The following is a 25,133-nucleotide window of genomic DNA, read 5'->3' as shown; positions in this document are numbered from 1 at the left end:
GAGATGGTATAACAACGCGGCGTTAAATAATGCAATTTTAGTCAGACCATAGTCTGTCCTATATCCGTAGCAATTCTCGACGTTGGCCAGAGTATCTCGGTCCAGACGACGGCATATTGTTACACATAAAATGAAAGTTTAACGACACGATGATAGACAAAAGAGAAAAAATTAAAGCCCGGTATTAAATTCTGACACGAGCAAAATGATCTGTGCGATGCCCTTAACCATTTTCTATTCTTTCTTCAACATTATCCTATACGTTTTTTACCCTAATTCGAAGCTTTGCAGAATATCAAATGACAACTTATTGAATTTGTATAACTCCGAAGCTTTTAAATTTATCGAAATTTCAGAAAAATAAGTTTGTTATGAACAGGGATAGATATGTTATAAAATGTTGCCTAATCTTTGTCGATAACCGATCTATGAGATTGAGTGATCATCGTACTTGCTTCATTGAAAAGATAATCGTTATATAATAGTGGGACCGGTACTTCCTTTCGAAAGAAATAATTATTATTCCTGTACCTGGTTTCGCTGGCTTAATTGCTGGCCCGTCGTCTTTCTTCTTTCAACTACGCTCGCCAGCTCGTAACAAATGAAAAATAAAATAGTTCCAGCTCCATTTCGAGCCAGGTGGCGAGATATCGGTTTACCTTGCGCATTTCGACGAGCATCGAAGCAAGAACGAAGGAATTGAAAAGAGATTCCAGCAACGAACGGTGCTTGTTCACCGGTTCTAATGAATCTCGTGGATGAAGGTGTGTAAGAAACGAGCAGAAGCCAAGCAGCTGCGTGCGAGACGAAGATGAAAGACCGAGGAAAGAGAAAGGGAGAAAGAAGGACGAACGAACAAAAAATAACTATCGATAAAAATAGACTTCCTTGTGAAAATAATTCCACTCAGCGCCTATAGCTTTTTCGAAAACGATGGTTTGCTTCGAAAGGTTTTATCGTATCCATCTAGTTTATTCCTTTTTTCTCTTTTTTAAATTCCATGATAGCCCTTTCTATGGAGAACAGACGAATTCTTAATTTGTAATTTACGGTTTCCACCGGGAATTTGCATTATGACGTACCCGACGAAGAAAAAATTCCTGCCGACTGATCGAGAATATATTAAACGTATATTAAAACGGGACGGTATAAGAGATGAAAATCCAAGGGAAGCATAGCGCACGATGTCTCGATTCGTTTAAGACGATTCGACTAAGTGAATCGATATGGAAATGAAGAACCCTCATCTGAGTAATTAAAACGGAACACTTTTGTTTAAACAGTGGCGATAAAGCAACCTTAATTATTCCGTTTTAAATGCTTTTATTCGAGCGAAAGCACGACTGATAGGCAGAAATGTCACTTCGTCTTTCCTCTCTCGTCTAGACGCTCCCTCTTTGTTTCTTGCCGCGAGACGAACTGGTACGTCTAGCTCGATTTATATTGATTAGAAACGGAAGTGGAAATCTCTGGGGAACGTTGGGAATAAGATCGGAAACCCTTGGCGCGGCTGAATGACGCGATAACTGAATTATCTGCCACCAAGAGAATCTAGGACGTGCGCTTGCTATGGCAAACTAAGTAACGAAATGAACGGAGGTTTCTGATAACAGGAAAAGCACGGAAATAACACTCCGATGAAAATTTTTGACCGGTGCTGAAAGTAATTAAATGTTACGTTATGGATGTTACGTTAAACTAATAAATTAAAAAATCACTGGATAAAGTTGTCTGGATGAACCATTTTCTATTTTGCTTCTGAAGTACAAAGATTCCCAATTACACGGTAAAATAATTAACCTCTGTTTTTTTTAATGCGATTTCAGTTTAGATATTTTGCAAATTTTTAATTCCTACGAAGAAGGATATCGTTTAAAAACAGCATTCCTATTAGAAAATTTTTTAGAATGTAGAGCATTTTTAGAATGTTTTTATACCAGCTGGATATTATTAAGCATATAGCTGCATAAATATATACAAGCGCAGGCACAACGAAGGAAAATGAAACTGACTTTATACGCGCGCGTCCAATCTCTCGGTTTTAGGAGTTGAGATGATTCGATAAGATAAGAATCTCCTTTGCATTGGGGTTGAAAAGTGTTTGCCGTCACCCTCGACCGCGCCCGCCGCGCTAGAGTAATGAAAACGCTATGAATCGCGCGCGGAATTGAAGAGAAATCTTTATTGCTTCCCATCCTTGTCGTTTTTCTGCCAGCAAGCATTCTAATTGCATAATCTGTGTAATCTGATCGACCGTCTAATTGTTGGTAATCCGAGCAACGAAAGCTATATTAATAAAAAGATACTTGGAAGCAAATCTGACAAAGAGTCAACTGATTTTTCATTTTCATTCGGTGATTGCTTTACAAATGAATTTTCTAATTTTCGTACCAAATATTCGTTTAAATCTAAATTTCGTTTCGAAATAAACGTTTAAACATCGAAAGCAAATTACTCCTAATAACGACAATGCGTACTCCATCCATATTTTGTTCCCATCCTATTCCCTGTTCAAAGTTTGTTTATTGCTTAATCAACTTACAGTATTACTATATACACGATACAATATGTATAGAAGCAATATGTCCCCTGATGCACTATTATCTGCATAAATATCGACATGAATTGCAATTAATAACAAGTTAATGCTGTACGCGCATAATGAACTTTCCATCCCTCTGTGCCTCCTTCTCTTCGCTTCATCCCTTATAAAATAGTGTTTATCCTGAAAGCATCCCTTCAAAGAGCAAAGATAGTCTAAACGACTCAGCTAGAAATAAGTATACTATCGCTTATACATATATAGTGCTCCGCTTTGTTCATCGTTCCTCCTGTAGGCCACTAGAGCCTGCTCAAGGAATATCAGGAACCGACAACGAAGAAAGTTACGACGTCGTATGTCGTTGCACCGTGAAAAGCTGCAGCCGACGTAAAGAGAGCGGTGCCTCTTTCTCGAGCAACGCCATTTCTCATGTTCAACGACGTATATCGTCTCGGTTGTCCCAGTGACAAACGTTTTTGAAATTTACACCCGATTCGATACATACGGAGGGTTCGTCCGATGCTTTTATTGACGTTATACCGGTGGAAGTTAGCAGGACATATCCGTCAAAATTATGGCCGATGGAAGTCGATTCCTGAGGTTATTTGATCGACCTGCTCGACCATTTTGTTATCTTGGATATTCCACAATTTCTTGTTAGATAAATTATTAATAGAAATAGAAATTTAAGAATTATTTCAATGAATGAAACAAAAATACTTTTGTTTAAATTTGTAACGTTTTGGTAAGGGGTTTGAAGCGAAACGAGACAGAGAATTGGAGATTACGACATGTGAATCAATTGCAAAATTCCTCTCGTCGTCTGTAGTTCGGAAACTAACCGAATTGAAAATCTATTCTGGGAATTTGCCGCTTGAGTAACAAAAGCACGGATACCAGATTCCTATAAAGTAAATGAAATCGTGCCAATATTATCACATAAGTGAGATGGAATCACCATTTGAGTTTCACCGTTCCTTCGTCTTCGTATACGCTTCACCTACGTATATCTAAATCTTCAATCTGCATATCTTTCAACTTTATGCATACATTCCATTTCCCAAAGTAGAAGCACAGATATGGGTGTGTCGTTTTAATAATAATTATTCTGGATAAATATTGAAATAAATTTTTTCGTATGCAATATTTCAACTCTGTTTTGATATGAATGATATACGATAGGTACGTTTAATACTTAATATAAAAAATTACAAAATCTTAATTGTCAGATGTTAATTATTTGGTGTGTGTTTCGTGTCACGGGTTTGGATTCATCGGATAGCTCAGCGTGGTTAGAGCTCCCCGCAAGGTGAGCACAATCACATCGCTCTTACGATCAATATTGACACAGAAACGCAATCGAGCTAACCATTGAATTTCCGAATTCGATCTGCCCGACAGATCGAAGAATTTAATGACAATAGCTGTCAATCTGGCAAAAATTTCACGAACTTTCCAAAACGTTCTGTCAATTTCGACATCAAATTCTACAAAGTCAAATTGTCTAGAGAGCATTGCAAAAGCGACGAGAACCAATTATCTAAATATAATTAAACTCGGTAAAACAAAACTTTACAGGCTTCAATTAAAGGAGAAACTTTTCAAAGAAAATATTCATTTTCACATACATCCCATACAAGACCGGTAATAATTCATTGTAGTGATCAAATGGAGATAATTATACAGTCCACACAGTACATTCTACGAGTGAATGTTCGCCGAAAATAGAGACTCATGAATGAGCCAATAGGTTCGATGCCATCACATTGCCCTTTGCGTCGTCAATATTGTCAGAGAAGCAGAATGGAACCACCAGTCGAATTCCCAAATACTATCCACCTATCCATCGACGTTGAGTACATAAGCGAGCCGTATGATGATAACGGAATTGATAGAACCGTATAATAATAATTACGATCTCATTGCTTTGGTGCTCCCCTCTATCCTTTACTCTCCATAAATTCGCCCCTCAAATTTTGATTCGCTGATCGTCATTGTTAACGGTTGGACAACAGGAATTATTGCCGGAATTATAATACAACGTGACGTTGATCTTCGATTATCGCCAATTACCAATTAATTGGGTCGATAACAGAAATACGTAGCTTATTTCGACTCAACTAGCATGTGTTTGTTCCTACAGTATCAAATTGGAGTCAGGCTATTTCGCAAAGGATCGTTTATCATTGATTTGTATCCTTTGTTCCATCGTAAATCTTTTCTTATTTTGAATATAAATATATAATGAAATCTCTCCATCGTTATTTTTATCAGCCTATTAAAGAACTACATACAGATTTATTTCATCGTGTAATAATAATATTATTTTTCATAAATGCAAATGCATTCACGGTCCAGCTACATATCTTTCTAAAAGTTATACTGTATACAGAATTACATTGTCAAAGTTGTCACCTGCAATCTTTTTAAAAATTTTCAACACAAAAACACAATAAAAGAATTAGTTCACGCGATGAATATTTCAAGGTACATATGTATTCTAGGAATTCCAGGACAGAAATTCACGTATCTTTTCAATTTGTTGAAGTAGCTAAATTGCAGTAGTTTTTCGAAGAAGCTTGGATGATTAATACGGCGCAACGTGTAGTCAAACAGCAACGTTTAATATCGGGAAGCGGTGGCACGAGTGGATTCGGTTTCGGTTCCCTGAATTTTCGGTTGGCTGATTCCTCAGGCGTTTCTATTCTCTGTCAGCCACGAAACGGCTGCTTCTAGGTTGCAACCAGCCGCGACCTCACGATGCACGCCACATCCATCAAGTCGGATGAAACCGCCGTTCTCTCGCGTATAGGTGACGTAAGTTCCGTCTGGAATGGGACTACCTCCATGTAGCGTGCTACATGGAACACCTTGCCTGGGAATTACGCAAGTCAAGGGAAGCTGTACACAAGGATATCGTCCAAGTGCATCTTTGTTCACCGACAATCAACAAATGGCATGCTGCCTTCGTGTAATGAAACTCGTTAATGGTTCTTTAATATTTTCTCTGAAGAATAACTTCTGGTGGCCAAATATTCGTGATTATTCTCTCAATTTTATCTACATTAAATCTTTTGGTAATTCTTTTCTTAGTTGAAAATTGATGCTATAGACGTAATAATTTCTTTTACTTCAATAAATATTTGAGGATAAGAGTTTTTCTATGCTGAATTTCTTGTGAATTCTCGGATTTTTTAATAATTTAAAGCAAAAGAAATATTTTAATTTGGTTAATAACTCTAGTGGTTCTCAAGGCATTTGTCAAATGGTTTTCTGATAAGTTTCATTTCCATAGATTCTTACTTAGCATTTAGATGCAAATCTTTCTCGACTCAACAATGAATGTGCCTACGTCGAAGGTGGAGATCCTGATAGCTTTAGTGGCGAGTCCAATCGTATGTCCAGATCGAGACGCGCATTCCTTATCCTTCCTCCGTCCTTTTCCCGTTCCTATCTATCCTCTCAATTTCTTGTAGCCATCAGAGATCAATCGGATTAGTGAATTGGGATTCGAAGCCAGAACCCTCGTTGGTCAGATGACTACACTATCCAATTGAGCTATCTAGACCGCAGACAGAGTCTTTCTACGACTAATACTTCAGAATTCTCGCTCAGATATTCGTACTAATATTACATAATTTCTTTCTCATCTTAGAGAAATGATTTGAATTCAACCAGGAACATTAAGATACTAAAACGTGAAAATACCTTCAATTTCAAACATACTTGAACGCGTGGAAACTTCAGGTGGTATGTTAATCCCTAAAATGGCTCGACAAATCTCACTTTACTCTTCGTATAAGACGTTATGATGCTCTTCTGTGAAACTTCACGGCTGCTGCTTGTTCCGTCGAGCTAATATACTACTTCTACTTTTTCGCTTGTTATGTCACGCACAAACGAGAATTCTGATATATACCCTTATTTCGAGAAATTTAAGTCGAGAAAGTACGTACAGTCGGAGAAAATGTTGAGAGGTTTTTCAAAATATAAGATTCTCTTAAAAAGAAGCTGTAGCCAGATTGTGAAAATTTATGCTTTATAAACGAGAAAAGTTCTTCTTCTGTTACTAATAAATTTTACAATTTTCAAGTGCAATCTTTCAATGATACAAGTACACTTTTGTTTCAAAAACCAAAAAGATATTTAATCAATGAATCTTTAAATATAAAAATATATCATAAATATATAGAAAATATGTTATATTTGATATGAAAAAGCTGTGTTATAATATAATAAAATTGGAATAAAAAATAATACGTATCAGTAACGATTCTTTCGTATCTTCTATCAAGTTGAGAAATGTGTTAACAATAGAGAAATACGATTAAAATGAAAAAATACGATTTCCAAATAAGCTTGATATAAACTTAAATAAAATGCACTGCAGGTAGACAGTATGTTTTATCGTACTCCCATTATTCATTTCTAGATTTCAAAATACCGTCTGTTATGTCTGAGAGCCGGATGATAATGCTCGAGTGCGTTGCAATATTAACGGAGCTTGGCTATATAGTATTCATTTGTCCGTGCGTAAATTTTAGCCGCGACCGAACTGACTAGTCGGCCCTTGAAGCAATGGCCAAATACCGGTACAAATTAATCACCCTCAGACAAATTGCCGAACTCCTAACATTTTGCTTATAACACCGGAAGCCTGAGACTGTGGGGCGTGTCTGGTTCTTGTTGGCCCCGTTCCATGTGATATCTTGTCTGAATCAGCCCGAGAAGGATTTCTCGAAGAGCTGGCTACGTGGTAGAAAATTGTGGAATACCGGTGATAAAAGGTAGCTAACAAAAGACGAGAAAGGGAGGGAAAGGACGAAGTGGAAGGAAAAAATTTATGAGCAAAAATATCAAAATTTCAAGAAAAACAAATTATTAGTATAATACTGTTTATTAGGATAAAAATAGAAGAATGATAATATCATAGATGTATAAGAAATACCGATAGAATTTATTGGAAGCTTATGATATGATATAAGTAAAAGAGATCAACCAGTGAAAGCTTGCACAGGAAAGCTAGCGACACGAGAAGCTATGGAAACAGTGGATTAAGAAGCGTCGAGATTAGAACTCCTTGCTGATGTTATTAACAGCTTCGACGAAAACAATGATTATGTTCTTGCGAACGAAGCAGTAGTTAATCCGATTTATCACTGACATGATACGTAATATTAGAGGGCTTCGAAAAGCCTGAAAGTTTCTGTTCAAAATTTGATTGTCTAAGTTATGGACAAAACAAATTTTTCACGATATATCTCTTTTGGTTAACATGATAAAAAAGTCGAAAATGGCGTAAGTAAAGGAATTTGGTAGTTGGTGTCGAGTACACTGAAAATGGCTTCGAAGCTACGCGAGAAGGCGTTCCGAGTACCGCATATATATTTTGTGGGGGGTGTAACGAGATGTCGTAACTCGTGTCGCCTCCACAAACTTCAGACACTATTGTGAGGGCGGAAAATTTAAGGGTGAAGGTTAAACGAATGTGGCTGTTCCCGTTAGACGGCCAAGACGAAGAGTAGCGAGAAAGATATACGCATGGAAAATAAAAATGCGCGAACTTGGAGAGAATCGCAGTATAAATTAAAGGAATGCTGTAGTAACATTTAAAATTTTAAATGCCATATTAAAAAATTAAGGGGTTACAACTTTCTTTTAAATACATATCTTCCTCATTCTTGTACATTATTCTAATAATTATATTACTCGTACTAAAGAGAATGAGTACACACGAAAACAGATATTTTGTAACAAAATAATGTTAGTAGGTGGTTGTATTGTTAATGGGACCACTTTAAAATATAGTCATACGAAAAAGGAAAAAGATGTTAGTAGCGAAAATATGAATATAGGCGAAGTTCCACGCGAGGAAACTGTATCATTACCAGCGTTAGAAGGAGCAGTGGAGAGATGAGAAAGCAAAAACGAAAAAATCAATGTGGCATTGTTCGCCGGCGTAATGTGCTATGAAAAGAAGAAAGGAACTAGCAAAAGAATACAGGGCAAGAAGATACGAGGGATGGGGGAATGGCGATACAGAGAAGCAATGTTACACGCGATTAACTTCCTCGAAGAGACAATCGTGCTATCAACGACCTCTACGAAACAATGTCAAGCCGATGAAAGGAGAAAATAGGGAACAACGCTATAGGAAGTTTTAATGCAGGCAAATTTTCCTAATTTACGATCGCCAAGTTATCGCGTTTATTTTTTTTTTTCACGCTTAACTCCATTTGCGATCGTTATTCGAGAAAATACATAAATCTCCAAGTGTAGTTTTTTAACGCTAGAACTACGAATGAATGTAGAATAGAACTTATAGCAAAGAAAATTAAAATGGAAGGTATATGATAAAGTACATAGTGCAAGGGATCCATAAAATTTCTGCGGAAAATTACGAAGTGATCATTTTAACCTCTCTGGTGATGCTAGTGTTAAACTAAAAAAAAAAGATTGCCCTCGGAACGAAACACAAATGAAACGAAGAAACTTTGCAGGAATACTGCCTAGCATTCGTCACATTCATCGCATTGTTTCTCACTAACTTTAAATATTTTGCTAACCCCGTCCTTATTCGACTAATGTTTACTCTAAATGGAAAAAGCATGGACCATTTACGTAAGAGAATTTACACACACACGATTATGGTCGACCTGGGCATTATGCTATATTTTATTACATCTTATTCATAGATAAGTGCGCGAGAGTTGCGCGAAACGAGATGTGTTACGCGATTTGCAAACGCAGTAGAAAATTTTGAGTATTCTAGGTAGCGCTAGATACAAAAGGTCCGACATTATTTCGGGGAACGGTCTTGTAATGTACCTATGGGAATATTGTGTGCCATTTTCTTAAAAGACCACAAATACTGATAACGTGTATCATCCTTTTGGAATGAATACTACAAAACATGTCTCGTAGAAGAAATACATCGTGGCACGTTCATACCGCGATGAATATAAAGGGACGTTAACGTCGTTTGAAAAATCGAACGGTCGTAAATTTGCTTCTTCCTTCCTTCCTTCCATAGAAAGTGGCTCACAAAAGACGTACATTTTTCGACTAACATTCGTGTGTTACTACGAGAAATTACTAAAACGATTCACTCTCTCGCAAAGTTTCTCCGAAAAGAAGAAGAATAAAAGAGAAGCTACGGAGAAAGCGACTGATAAGCTCCAAGTCAAATGGATCCTACTTTATCATAGGTAATAGGTAGGGTCAGAGGTATTCGGAAGGTTTATCTACGTAGTACCAAGAGCTTATGATGTCACGCGATCCAATTTGATAGTATAAGTGACAGGACAGAGCATTTACTCGAGATCAAGTAAGCTCATGTAAGTGCATCCATACATGTATCTAGCTGATATTAACGCCCGATTAACGTAGTTGCCTTTAGCTGAAATGACGTTGGCCAACAAGAACCTGACACGTATAATGCATACACACCTTATTAAACCCACTGTGTGCATCCTCGAGCAATCGCTGGCTAACAAGATATACGCAGGGTTGATTATTAATAGATGTTGTGTACTGGTATATGTTATACTTCCTTAAAATCAAAAAGACATTTTTTACTCTCAACATGCATATTATTATCTTGTCTCTGTACGAAAATAGAGTTGTAGGCTTAAGCGTGAGCTTTTAGAATGAAATACTTCACTTGAAAATGAAGTTTTCAGTTTAATCTCACGCTTCACAAGGTCGAATGTTTGTAAAGCTTACATATAAAAACAAAGCTTCCGTATTGACCCTGAATGTCCCAGATCGAATTATTAATCTTGTCCGTCCGTCAGAGTAAAATTCAGTTTGTTACTTTCCATTTTTATTTAACTTTCATCTGATCGATCACTGTCCAATTTGTATCTACTATAATTCTATTTGCCTTTCATGAATGATTGATGCGTCATTGAAATATAATGGTATCAAATTACATGGAATTCTTAAAGTACCATATCAGTAAATATTTTATTATACGAATATTTTATGTACTCCGCTTAGATACCCTGGCAGCCTAGAATTTCATAGAGCGTTGAAGTTCTTATCGAAGAGGAAAAATATGAAACTGTGGAAGCAATGCAAAGTTCTTATCGAGGTTGAATCAAATTAAATTCAGTGGAAGGTTGTAGATTAGTTGTGCCTGTGTCTCTGTTATTGCTGACATTATCTCTGTTTTAGGATGAGAAACGAGGAACACCGGCAAGCTCACAGAAGAGTGCAACGAAAAGTAATGATTATGATATCCTTGTTAAAGAAGATAAAATCACAAAGTGAGGGAAACTACGGAAGAAAAATATCTAGGTAATTCGAAATTATTGAAAACTTGCGTTATCCAACAATAACTTTCTTCACACTAAATAATTATTTATATGTACATTTAAATTGACTTTTAATCGATCGTATAATCTTTATAACAATTTTTTGCGGCTGATTCATTAGAATCTAAAATCATTGCATTTTGACGGACAGGCCAATACTAATTAACTCATTGCTATCTTTAAAGAATCGTTGCGCCAATAAAGGTAGAGCTTTCGAATATTGCGAAATTGGTCGATATTGACCCTACCTGTTGCACCATTTCACTTGCTCGCGATGCCCACTGTGGGTCTATCTGTGATTCATCACGTATGTATATGTATATAGTATATAGTTGTGTTTCGAGTGCAAAGAGAAGACCGGTTAAGATTTAACCATTTGGATGCGTCCTTGAGTCCTTTCGACGGATTACAATTTGACCAATTACAACGAATTGATAACTTGATTGATTGCTTGATTAAAAACGTATAGAACATGATTTTAGAATGTATTGCTCTTCCAGACAGCTCTTTTTTACAGTTTCGTTCAAAGAAAGATAATTTACAATATTTTGACGATGGCGCTCAACAGTATTAATAGAAGGATTCATAAGAACATTGAATAACGATTAATTCTAGCTAGTAAACTATAAGCAACTTCACCTTTTCAAATCAACAAATTTTTAAAACGTATCAAGCTGAAGAACGCGCTGACACGCGTCTAAATGGGAAGATGCAAATCCTATTGTCGAGAAACACGCGATTCTGAGAATTTCTCGAAACGAGTACCTTTTCTCCGTGCAAAAAAGGGACAGAGAAAAAGGAAAATACGTTCTCTTCATTTTTCTGACCGAACTAAGAAAAAGAAGAAGAGAAGAGATCTCTCGCAGAATTTCGCAAATGAATGCATCGAGTGCATACGATGCATTAAGTCCCAACCGCAACGAATACACTGTAAGGTTGTGGGGCCGAGAGTGCTCTCGTTTGGAGTTTCCTCCTTTTATCGGAAACGAACGTGGTATCCGAGGGAAATGGGTTTTAGCCGAGTGCTACTATAAATTCCATTTGTCCCGGTGAAAACGGTAATATATCATGGCTTCGGTACCGTCTTACGGTAACTGCGCGTCTGGTTAACCATATGCGATTATGCGAAAGCTTTAAACAAGGATACCCCCGCCCAACTTTTGTCTTGGCAACTGCTAAACAATTATTCAAATGTTGTTACACACCGTTCTAACACCACTTCTCTTAAAATATCCTGTTGGAAACGGTACAAGAAACGTAACGATCGAATTTATTAGAAGGACAAATGTATATCGACGTTTACCATTTTGCTATGTTATTACAGCAAGTGCGCGTCTTCGACAATTTTTATCTAACGAGAGACTGAGCGTTCACTATTTCGGTTGCTCTCTGTTTTTTCCAATTTCTAACCGATAAGAACGTATTCTGGCGTTGACACGTTTGATGTACGAGGGTAAAACGCTTGCTAGGGTGGTCGAAAAAAAATTGTTGCAACATATTCTTCGGACTCACGTTAGTTCCTGAAATTTATGAAAAAATGAATAACGGTGACCGAAAGTAGTTTCACAGCGGCGTAGGCGGGAATTGAAAACAGGGCATAAATTTCAGATACGTGCCCACCTACGGCGTTTCCTGTAAGACGGCGAGGATACAATATTTCACAGATCAGAATGGCCATTCTTGTGATTTACACCTTCTTAAGTGCACCGCTACATATTCCAGAGTATAATTTCTTCCTTTTTTAACGTTGCTTCGAAAACTTCTGGTGTTGTTCCTTCGAAGCAACAATAATAAAACCACAGAAGGATTAAGCATAAAACGAAACAAAATAGCCATAAAGTTAAACAACAATGTCTATTATTAAACCATCGTTACAAAATCAACGTTTCAGATCAGTCTTTAGAGTAATCATAACAAAATCCTATCTCCATTAAGAGCTGAGAGAAGCAATTTAATTTTCAGCTCGGCTTAAGACGTCCCTTTGAACAAATTCCAGTCGAACAAACAGCAACCACGGTCCATTCATTCCTCCGATAACGTTCATATCACGGTTCACTCCTTGCATCAGAATCGCGTAGAATTCCAATTTGTCCGAAGGAGTCGACGATCGATCGATCGACCGTATAACGAGCAAACCATCGAACAAATTCCACTCCGGCTCGTGTTTGTCGACGTTTTAAAAATCTTGGAGCATTGATCGGAAGCTGGCCGCTTAAAAAACGACGACGCTTTAATCTCATCCCACCCGAAGTGAGTGCTCGCTGAAAACAACGTGCGAGAGAGTATTCGATCCTTCGTTCTGTGGCGTGGCAAGCTAAGAAGAAGTAAAGGAATCTTTATCGATTTTGCGCGGTCCCGCGGGAAATCGGCTAGCGTTTGAGTGATTCGTACAAGGCAATCTATAAAAGAGAGGAAGCGATCATGCAGTGGAAGGTTTCCGCAACGCGAGTTTCGCGCCACTGCACGAAATGGCTTGTCGAGTCGAAGGCGCAATTTTCCATTATATACTGGAGCACGGTAATCAACCACCCCTTATCATTGCCGTACGTATTCCACAACGGCAACGGACAGCTGCTTTCTGCAGAGTAATGGAAAATAAACAAGGGAAATATCGCGCGTATACAGCTCGGCCATTACTCCCTCACGTTGTTTCTTTCGAGTCTCTACCCCTATTTCACGTCTCTCTTTCACCATCTACGTCTCTTTGTCTGTTTTTCTCCACGTCCCTGATCGAACGGTTTAAAGCTGATTTTATGCGAAATACCCTGGCCATATCGTAAATTTCGGAAGGCGGTTCAGCGGGCAAACGAACAGCAGTCGTGTGCTCCAGTGCATCGTTCTCTTCAGATAGCAGGATTTTTATTATCCGTTGCTTTCATTCTCTTTATTTTTTTGCGCAGTCGAATCATAAAGGGGAATCAGATAAACGCCAACACACGATCGCTGTTTGTAATATCCGGTGAACGTTCGCGCCAGAACTCTCTGATTTGTGACCATCGTTTCAAATTTTCGGAAAGTCGACTCCGTTTTAAAGGAGGGAAGAAATCGAGAAAGGGTTGTATCAATTATACGACCATTTTCTCTGCTCACGCAAATATGCGACGTGTGTGTTCCACTGATAATAATGCCATTTATCAATTGCGGAAGCGTATAGGAAATCAGTGTACGTAATTAATTAATTAATTAGAGTGATCGAAATTAAACGCAATCAAGTCGCGTTTAAACTGTGCTGTTAATTACGGCAAAATGTATTACTTATTCCTGAATAAATGCAGTAAATGTAAAAGTAGACCCTTGTTATTACCCTTTTACGCGCTAATGCCGGAATTTATCAAGGGGGATAAGATATTCACGTTGGCGATGATACTTTTGAAGTTCGAACTGTCGAACGATATACATGTAAAACAGGTATCTATCTGGAAGATAGTTATGGCCTTTGAAACGCTCTGAGAGAAATTTCTGCTCGTAAAGCGTACGAGTTCATCTCGCCGCAACGATAGCGATCGGCGAATGCGTTCCGAAATTTCGATAGTTGGGGAGACCGCGAGAGATCGCGATCGCTATACGACAAAGACAATCACCGTTACGAAACAGTAATGAACATGCGTTTAATGTACCATCGAAAGTTGTTAACTCTCGTCGTCGATCCATTGTTTGAGAATACTGACCGGCATAGCAAATATACACGACTTTATCGATGAAACAAGTTGTTAGCGTTTAACACGCTCTTCGATAAACAGCACTTTTTCCATCGGTCTTTTATGAAACGGTGAAAACCGAAAGTGTTTATCCATGGCTCGTTTTGCCAGCGTTATTCACGCGGCCGAACGTTTTAACAGTGATTAATTAAGCATGCATTTACTAACTGGTCCCTCGCCGATTACAGAAAGAATCGCGCTAATATTATGAAACGCTTTTTAATGGCGCTAGTGGGAGTAGCCGGCACACCGACCGACGCGAATAATGTTTGGTTATTACACATGGGGTGGTAATTATGTGAAAAGTGTTTCAACGTGGCAGAAATCCAGTAATAGAGAACTAATTTCCAGCTTAACCTACCTTGGCTCAGCCAACTGTCAATTACGACGTGTTGTAATAAACCTTTGGTCACAGTTGCAATCGGCTTTTCGGTCACCTGCAATTTCTTTCGCACGTTTCTCCTATAATCGTCCTTTTACTTCGACTTTCCGCGAAATATTGTACGATCGTCGTGAAAAGTAAAGAAATCGTTCTTTCGCTTTAGCCTACCCATAACACCTCGAATTTATTGTTGCGAAAAAGAGTTACGCTTAATGCAGACAACGTTTAAATACTTTGCTATTACTGTTTGTATGTTGCATGGAAAAAACTACGACGAGTAAAATTGTTTTCAATATTCGACGCGAATATCATCGATGTCGAATAACAAATAAATACGGTGAAATCCACTCGATGGCAAATTACTTATGGATACTTGCACGTGTTCGCTTTAAATAGGATGTCAAAGAGACCGATGTCTGGTTGAAATTCCGTTGAACCTCGAGCACGTAGAATGCACTGGAACCACGGACAATTCAATCAAACCTTGTGTATACATGACAGTATCTACTTGAGCATACCATCCTATATTACAACGTCCGATAACCACGGTACATGGCGCACTTGAGTATTCACGATTTCATAAACATCGACATAAAAACTTCACGTAACAGCTTTCTCGGAAAACAAGTATTATGCTAATTTTGTTCAACGTCACTAATTTACATTTTCTGTGTTCCTTATTTTGTCGAGCTTTATTGGTCAACAATGAAAAAATACGTTTATAAAATTCTTTGTTTCGAGCTCAATTTACAACGTTCTTTTTGGTAAAAATATCACGAGACATTAATATCCACGCGCTGCCACGTTTGCGCCATTACGGGGTCAGCTTGTATGTACACGCGTGGGGTAATCAAGCGCAAATGCATGGAACAACCTGGTGGTTCTAGTTGAGAAAGAGGATGGTAGGGTGTACGAACGCGAATTGTGCGCAGACGATACGCGCGCTCGCTCGGCAAACGCTCGGAGAAAAATTTTTTATAATGGATGTTATGTTCCATCCGCCTGTGTAAACGGCGAAAACCATTCTATCCCCCGGAGAGCGCTTAACATGTCTCGTACGCACAGGTGAGAACCATCAAGTCTCGCACGTTCGTTTATTCGTCGCTTGTGTACGCGTCTCCTCGGGATAAGAATTTCAACAACGACGGCCCTTATATTTATACGCAACGAAATTCCCCAGCCTGTGGAATAAGCACGCCGAATAAATTTTCCAACCCCTTTGCGACCGTCTCTATGCAATACAACCTGTCTCGGAATCAAATTAATATAAGAGAACAAGGGAACGCCGTCCGCGGGAAACAGATCCGGGAGATAAGTTGTGGAAACGTAACATCGCCAACGCTAATTTATATGATCGCGTTTAATGACCCTTTCATCGACGCTCTCACATCTCTACTGTGTCTCGAGCAAATTTACTGATGCAGTTAGGAACAAGGGAAATAAAAGTTTATCCTTTTATCTCACAATTTTCCACTGTTATGTTTTCTTATAGAAAGGAGAAATGATAAAATTTATTTTATTTTTAATTTAGGATATATAAGAAATCTACCTTCACAGATCTTTCAATTGAATCTAATTTCCACATGTATTCCAACGGAACATTAAATGGAAATTATCTGAAAGAAAATAGTGGCGATAATGGCAAAGAAATTAATTTCCTTCGGAAGGAAAGCGTGAAAGAATCAATTCCGACTAATTAAATCTCAACGATCCATAAATTCCGGGACGTCATTAGCATTGGGAGACGATCGAAATCGAGTGGATCCGGAGACGACGAAGGGGATGAGCGAGACGTGGCCGGCATTGCAATGCGGAGAACGCGAGCGAGTCGTACGATTTGCAGTCGTTGCACGGTGCATCGTTGCGTCGAGCCGCATCACGTCGTCGATCGGCCACGACGACACGCCGCACGATGGAGAACCGTGGGACGGAAGCAATTAGCAATTAAAATCGGGGGTTCGGCGATTGATCGGTCTAGCATGATACCATGCTGTCCCACGGGCCAATCGACTCTTGGATTATAATTACGGGCGCTAATTGCGTGGCACCTGTCCCCGTTCATTCCTTCCTCTCCTCTTCTACCGATGAGCAGCCGTGTGATTAGTACTCGACAGGACGGCTTAAAATGTTCCAAGAATTTCATTTCCGTCATCGGCATTTTCGTTCCGCCGTTCGGTGATTAACTGATCCATAACGAAACTTAAGAATATCGAAGACAAGCAGAGAAAGAAAAGTAAAGAAAGCCAGCGATACAATAATGTTCCAAGTAGCAACATGGTAGTTCTAATGAAACCGTGTAACCAACTGTAAAAGATCGAACGCGCATACGATTGAACGTGGAACGCGTGCTTTCTGTAGGCTGCTTTAATTAAACGATTCGAGCAAAGCGATTTCTTTAATATGTTCGAGGATGTCGTTTGAACCAAGAGATTCGATGGTCGGGATGAAAGCGAATTCTGCTCTCTTGATTCGTCTGGTGCGTTTCGATGCTCCAGGTGTACGATGGACATGCGGCAAATGAAAAGAGCCCTGGCATCATGGAATTCTAATAAACGTTCGACCGCGATAGCCAACTCGGAAAACGAAATTCCAGGGGGAACGGCTGAATTCGTGCCGCGACCATGAACGCGTAACGAATACATGCGTCCCTATCTATCCCTGTTTGTTCTCCCTTTTGCTCTCCTTCTCACCCTATCTCGGAGCCAATATTCTCGCGCGGAAATGATAAAGCTCGCACCGCCATGAAATATCGGTACACGAAAATATATATTTTGTAACCAAACTCACGTCGTTTTGAGCGAAGGTCGGCGTAATTGGCCCATCACTGGCTTCCCATTTGTCGGCGATGCGGATCGTCTCCGCCGTTTTCTGCTGCACCGATTTTGACTCGTCGAGCAGCGTCAGCTCGTAAAACTCCTGGATATCTGCAACAGTCCGCAAAGCGTCATGTCAAATTAATGCGTCCTCTTTATTGACGTTTACGATAGCGTCCTTTGATTTCAAGCCCTAAATACATTTATACAATATACATGTATCGCCTCTTATAGTGAAATTTGACATTCGATGGTTTAATGTATTACGTATGTTCCATGCATACATACACTATAAATACAGTGTATTGATTTAACATTCAATATAGTAAGATAGATGTATTCTAGTATATTCGACACAAACGTAGATCTGTAATAACGCTTGGTGATATTCCCAAGAAAACGTTAAAGAAAGAAAATAAATATAAAGTATTCAAGTAAATTATTCACTAAACAATCAGGATGTAAACATTCATAATATTCTCATATTAGTTTTCCTTCGTCCATATTCAACCCACGTTCGTTAAGCTAATATTTTATCCGACAACGCAGTCGCATAATTTTCAACAGAGTTCCAAGAGCTCTTCATGACCCTAATCAATTTTCCTTGAGGTTGCACGTTGTTCGAGGACGACACCGAAAATATAATACCGACGACGACGAGTCTACGCGGATCTTTTGTAGCCGGAGTGCGATCGTGTTTCCTTAGTACAACATTTAGCCACTATGGTCTCTTGGGTAGACTGTCGATAGACAAGACATAAATCAAATGACGATAATTTCATTAATTAATTTATCCAAGGGAATATATTATGAATAGGAGGATAAAAGGAAGTCAGTTGATTAGCCAGACGTAGAATATTACAACGAATAATGGAAATATTATAGAAAGAATTTTGAAGAGACAAGAGAGATAACAAAATTTTAATTTTATTAATTTTGAAACAACTGTTTAAACAAATCATTTGATACTGTAGAGGGAAGCAACGATCAATATTGAATGTCTCGTAGCAACAAGAAACAAGTAAGAAACTGTGATTTAGTTTCATTAACTCTCACCGTCCATATCGTTGGGTTAAAATTATTCTACGGATAGTATGTTTATTTAGGTTGTTCAGCTGTATATTGTCAGTAGTTAAACTTAATTATGGTTAGTTTGATATTATATCTGATAACATTGGTGTATAACGCAATGACATAACTCTGAAATTAACTCCTGAAATTACTCACGAGAGACCAACTAACAAGTGACACTCCTGAGGCCGATACTTCAAGCTAAGTACTTGCCAAGTGTCGATTTATTAATCCTTTGAGCACGCTTCGAATTCATTTTAAGGACCTTGAATAACATTTAACTTCAGGAAATTCAACTGTAACTTCGTAATTTTGTACAGAAACATTTGTCACGTCTTATGTAACCTTTTAAATAATCTCTTATGAATTAGTCGCCTCAGGAAATTATTTGGACGTCAAAGAAAAATTAATAGGAATAATACCTTGAAAAATAGTAGCAGAAAATAGTTGGAAGATATTTTCCTCAACATTTTCTTAGGCAAAAAAGTTTAAACTGAACTCGCGACCACACGTTGCTACGTGTTAAACATCAAAGGTACCGTTTGTTGTTCGCCGCGAAAAATTCTATGACTTAATTAACGTCTCGACTTTTTGTCGTTGCGAACAGCAGCCGTCTTTAATATGTTACCCAGATCCTCTAATTTTTCGTTTTAATTCACATTTAATGGCATTTTCTCCGCGCTCTCCAAATCCCACCGACGAAAGAGCGTGTCGTTGCTACTATTTATACAACCAACAGGAATCTTTCTCCTCATCCTCTCGGGGAAAACAGCTTGTAGCTGGCTATGGAGTTGAGTACTCGAGAAACTATATTTCGAAGTTGTTCTCGAGAGCTTTTTTTCAAAAGGATAAAACGTAAAATGTCATTGGACGTGATCTCAGGCGAATAGTAGCTCGTTCTCCCGCCGTATGCTTTCGTATTTTCTCTATAATTATTGTGAAAATCTTTGTGGTTCGAATCTAAAAAATTTACAGTGTGATTAGTATTTGGAATATTTTCCTTCGTTTCTCGCGAAAAACTTTCTTATCGTTCAAGATAATCAGTATTTACTTGCTCACATTTCTATCATTGTTTCAGCTAAATAGTAGCACACGAAACAGAAGCTTGAACATGTTCCGTGTAAGCCATTTAATACAAAGAAAACAGTATTTCCCGGGTACTATACGAACGTCATATTCTATTTTTTTATTCGAATCCATTCATCCAGTTTCAAAAGTTCGTCGAATGCAAGAGCGGAACATATTATATTTTCCGCTCAGGTATACAAATACATGTGTATGTATGTGACGTATATGTATATGTGTATATTGCTCGATTTCTCAAAAGTCGATATAAACTACGATTTCATTTCATGTCGACTGCGTTAGTGTTATTGCGTTATACATTTTCCAATAGCTTCCTGATTCTATCAGCATACAAACATGCATCAATCCGATCTGCTCGTATCGCTTTTTTTCTTCCTTCTTTTCCTGTTCATGGCATTGGTTCGAAGAAGGATCGTGGGATGTCTAAGTACTGCCAGGACATTTTCCATGCGAAACGCAAGAAATATGGAAAACTTATTTCAATCTCTCGTGCTCGTTTCCTTTTCAAACGGGCTCCGCAGTCAGGTATTTGGGACGGTATGTAAAACGCACATGGAATTCTCGTCGAAACTAATACCGTGCCTGGGAACAACCGCCATGTCAAGATTTATGCGCGACTTCATTCCTTTACCGGTACGATTTCAGGAAAAGAAACATTTACGGAAATTGAAATGCATTATGTAACTGTAACACAACAATAAGTCGATTAGGCAACAAAAGTTTGTCCACGAATGGATACTTTATGTGTGACAAAAGTATGACACTCGATATACATGTGTTTACGGTAACCTCAATCTTTTGGAATTGCATAGAAGATATCTCGAAACCATACGGGTTTCTCTCAATACGAATAAATCGTAACAGTTTTACTTGTGAATCCTATACGTATTTCAAAGTGGAAAGATACCTATTTAACATACGTTTCATGAAAATTTCATAACATGATTTCATCGTGATTGCAATGATTTCTATATTCGCGTGTTTACATTGATTTCGATGTCGAAACAAACAATGCGGCGAATGAAAACCAATGCGAACAATGTTACGAAGTACATATTTAGGGCATCGAATATTTAAATGTTTATACTGACATAATTAGATATTTCAACGGCACGTAACATAATCGTGATGAACAGCCAATATTAATGTTGAATATTCATTCGATCAATTGATGGAAGTATGTCCGGTGTAAGCACTCGTTGCGTGAATATTTTCTTGTCAATCGATGTTTCTCGAATTAAAAGTTCAATTAGAGGATCCATCGTCCAGGGAACATTAAATCTGCATTTGGACATGTTCTTCATAAATCAACAGGTAAACAAAATCTTTTTACGGTATCGGGATATCACCGATGTTGAAATTACTGAATCATAACATTGAACGAAAGAGAAAGAGGTGAAAAGCAAGAGTGTGCAACGACGATGAAAGGAATGTAACGAAGGACAAGAAACAAGAAAATGATATAATAAAAGCAAGAAGAACACATGAGATTTGACAATTTTCTCAATGCGAGCAAACTTTTTCTGGCAAATCTTTTCCCCAGTGGTTTGTTCCATGCGCATCCCAATTTCGGTGCAGCAGTTATCAACCGCAAAGTAGTCGCAATGAAAAAAGTTACAGGTACAGTAATTTTTCCGTTATTTCTCTATGCGCCGCCACTTTCCTTGTTATTTTGCCTTGCATTTCTCCTAATCTCCAACATTTGCACACCAAACTACGCTCGGATGGATTCACCCTCATATGCGATGTATTTATCATCCCAACGTGTATTCAACAGCGAATTTCACATGGTCCAGTTCGCCATAGTCCAGTCGTAATTTACGAAAAAATCGCAATCTAATGTAAAAAATGTGTTCCGACACAAGTTCTTTTTCGAACGCAATCGTAGTTATTTTGTTCGAACTACTCCTTCATTTGAAACATGGTCTCGTAAAAGTTTCAACAATGAGATTTTATGCGACAATTACACGCATAACCGCTTCTTTGTGCAGGATTCTTTATCAGTGAACGGAATACCTTTTGCTTTTTCAACCAACCATTCTTCATTTTTCCAGCAGCAAGAAAAACAGAATAACGTTAGAACACTCGTTGGAACAGTTTGTTTGTTACTTTTTCGTAATTCATTTCATTTTTTCAAAGAGAGAAAAACAGAGCATGAAAAATAAGCTTCTACCGACATTTTTGAAAATTAATTCCTGTTTTGACTTTGTATGACTTTGAATATTCCAAGTTGCTAAGGTTTTTATCAATTCTCTTAATATACAGCGGTTCTCGAAAGTATTTGAACATTTATAGAAATATTTTATGAATTTTTCAGATTTTACTAAATATAATCGCGACTGTTCTTGTCTCGTTATTATGTTAATAAAATTTAGAGAAGTCCTATATAACAAAATATATCTGTAAAAAAAATATATATATGTCGGAGATGAAAGGTAAGCCGAAGCCTTTCCTTGGAAATTTTGGGAACATCCTCTAGTACTTTAGCCTAGATTTTATTATAGCTGTAATTGTTTAAAATTTGTGATAGCGAGATTGGGTTCGAGGTGACAATTGGTCGACGAACGTAGCCACGGTCACGAGATAAACGTTTTGCCTAACGAAGGTCTGGAGTTGTTGTATGGAGTGGTTTTCCGAAAAGTGTGATTGTGGCGGCATGCGGCCTCTAGAGCGGGCCTAGCCACGTGTGAGGTTATCTCGGAGGTGCCGAGACAATGGGATATACATTGTATCAATAACCAAACTCCAGGCAGAAACTGCCTAGCAACGGCGTTTGGAACTTCTCGATGCTTCTAACGAGTGCGTATCGAATTGCAGACGAGGCTGGCATTCGTGCGATTGCCTTGGAGAGTGACACATTGAGCATTTTCGTCAATCGTATTTTGCGCCTAAGATTATTTTTTACGCTTAGTAAAGAGTTATCTCATTGGCCGTTGATTCGTTTGAACCCAACAAAAACATTGTTAATAGCGTACATTAAATTCATTATTCGTAAATCATATTATTCATTACCTTCATTGTTCATCAAATTTATTATTCATTAGACTTAATTATTTGTTAAGCTTAGTGATAGTCTTGTATATACGTGTACATATAATCTCGGCTTTGTGAAACGATGGCTAGTCCACGCGAAGAGTTGTCACGCGCCCAAAATTCCGATCTTAACCTGACATATATATATATATATATTATATATATATTATATATTATATATATATATTATATATTGTTATAATATTATATATATATATTATTATGAAGATATATATATATATATTATTATTACGATTATATATATATAATATTATGACAATCTTCGCTATTTAGTAAGAGACATAAACGTTTCGAAAATTAACATCAAAATTATCCCAAGTACCAAGTCCCAAGAAGTATTTTTAATGGCTCGACCATTAAATATGTTGCAATAAAAGGAAAAATGAAAAAGATGAAAAAAATGAAAAAGATGAGAGTCGACGGAAGACGGGACCAATAACTCCGTTTAACCGTTTAGTTACAAAATAATTTTTAATTTGTTGTGGGCTAGCGGCGTCGCACATGAAAAAGCTATAACCACGTCGCCCATAGCGTTGCCTCGCGTTATCTCGATTTCCTTCGTTCCAGCTTTTTTTAACCGGCATCGTTTTACGCTCGCCGCTTCGCGGACAATGCCTCGACGGTGTGTGGAGATCAAGGGAGGCTGGGTGGCCGCGACTTCCACGTAAAGCGCACACACAGAGCAGGCGTATCTCCTATGAACAGCCCCACGGCTGGTGTTAACGAGCTCCAGTTTATCGTCGTCGACGTCGTTGGCGTCTTCACGGCGCGCACACCAAGAACCACGGCCCTGAAGCTTCCGCCACACCGCACCTTGAAAATTACGTGGCATCGTCTAAAGTTCTGCCCTTGGTGGGCTAATGCGCCGATTACCAACCGCACCCGGGGGCTATGAATCATGCAATAAACGTAAACTGACCCATGTATCGTGGATCACGACGTACACACTCTCGACTAGAAGTTCATGGCCATCCACCGCGCTTCTTATATAGATCGTAACACCTAGTGCTCAATAAGAATCCTTATGCGTTTCCAGCTAATCCTATAAAAAAGTAAGCACAAAGACGTTAACAGCTTCGAAATTGTATGGAAATCTCGAATAAATGTCTATAATACATTTTAGTGAAAGTTTAATTAACAGGGAAATTAAATAAAAAATAGTTCTATAGTCTTGTCGATTGTTTTAGTAGAAACATACATTGCAAGTATTTCGACAGTGTAACTTAAGAGCCTTTTAACACATTAAACGTGCTTTATATGCTTGTTCGAGATTTTCATTCAATTGGTTCGATGCATTATTCATTTTAATTTGAGATTTCGGGGTTTTTGATTGATCGATGAGTACCTCTGATGAAAACAATGGTATAAGTAAATGTATGAAGAGTATAAAAGCATGGTAGATAAGATAGGTTTTAGAAAATATCATATGAAGGATGTATCATAAAGTAAGAATGTATTATCGTGACAGTATTATTGTGATTTTTTTAACCTTTTCAGAAACTTTATGCTATAAAGCTAAACAAATTTTCTGTAAAACTCGACGTTCCTCTCTTGACGTTTCACTTATTACTGAATTCATACCAACACTTTACGATACTACTGCAGGTATCGAATTTCAATAAACCAGACTGAGTCCGGTTTGACAAAGAACATCGAAGTCATGTTATAAGCTTTTGTTCCTCGGTAAAAGAACCAACTAAAAACAACAAGTTCGTATCTCGCTTGAAAGCGCGCCTTATTATTTCGCTCGACGATCGGTCGTGCCATTTCGTAGAAATAATGTTTTAAACAAGCTTGTTGTATTAAATACGAGCAAATTTGTCTGTGACTATGTTCGAACGATTCACGAGGAAACTTATTAATCCCCGCAAATGAGAAAACTTTGTTTAGGAGCGATTCTTTAAATTAATTGCCAGCCAGTCGGCGCAAAGGTTGCAATGGCTGTCGATTATTTCGTGAGGTACGGCAAAATTACGTGTCGTCGTTTCGAGCTATCTGATTTGATCAGAGCTCGATTCAAAGTCGAATCGCAACGAGAGCTCCTCGTTCGTTAACCATCCTCACGTAATATCCTCCATGTTATTCCAATGACATAATTATCCCGTTCAACCGCCAAGTGCCAGGGGGCGATTTTAGTTTGCCGAATCGGACGTAGACTCACATCTTATT

General features: G+C 38.1%; 1 protein-coding gene across 17 annotated transcripts in view; it reads right to left on the bottom strand.

Moving 5' to 3' along the window:
- Positions 1 to 25,133, bottom strand: part of LOC117208256 (disks large 1 tumor suppressor protein) — a 526,768-nt gene that overhangs the window by 236,263 nt on the left and 265,372 nt on the right. For all 17 annotated transcript variants that reach the window (XM_033449267.1, XM_033449269.1, XM_033449273.1 and 14 more), the window contains one exon: positions 17,728 to 17,864. In XM_033449267.1, the coding sequence (XP_033305158.1) occupies positions 17,728 to 17,864 (137 nt within the window). The remainder of the gene's footprint in view (positions 1 to 17,727; positions 17,865 to 25,133) is intronic.

This window comes from Bombus bifarius, unplaced genomic scaffold (assembly GCF_011952205.1).
Source record: "Bombus bifarius isolate JDL3187 unplaced genomic scaffold, Bbif_JDL3187 scf7180000008058, whole genome shotgun sequence".
Lineage (NCBI taxonomy): Eukaryota > Metazoa > Arthropoda > Insecta > Hymenoptera > Apidae > Bombus > Bombus bifarius.
This window is presented reverse-complemented; position numbering and strand designations above follow the sequence as displayed.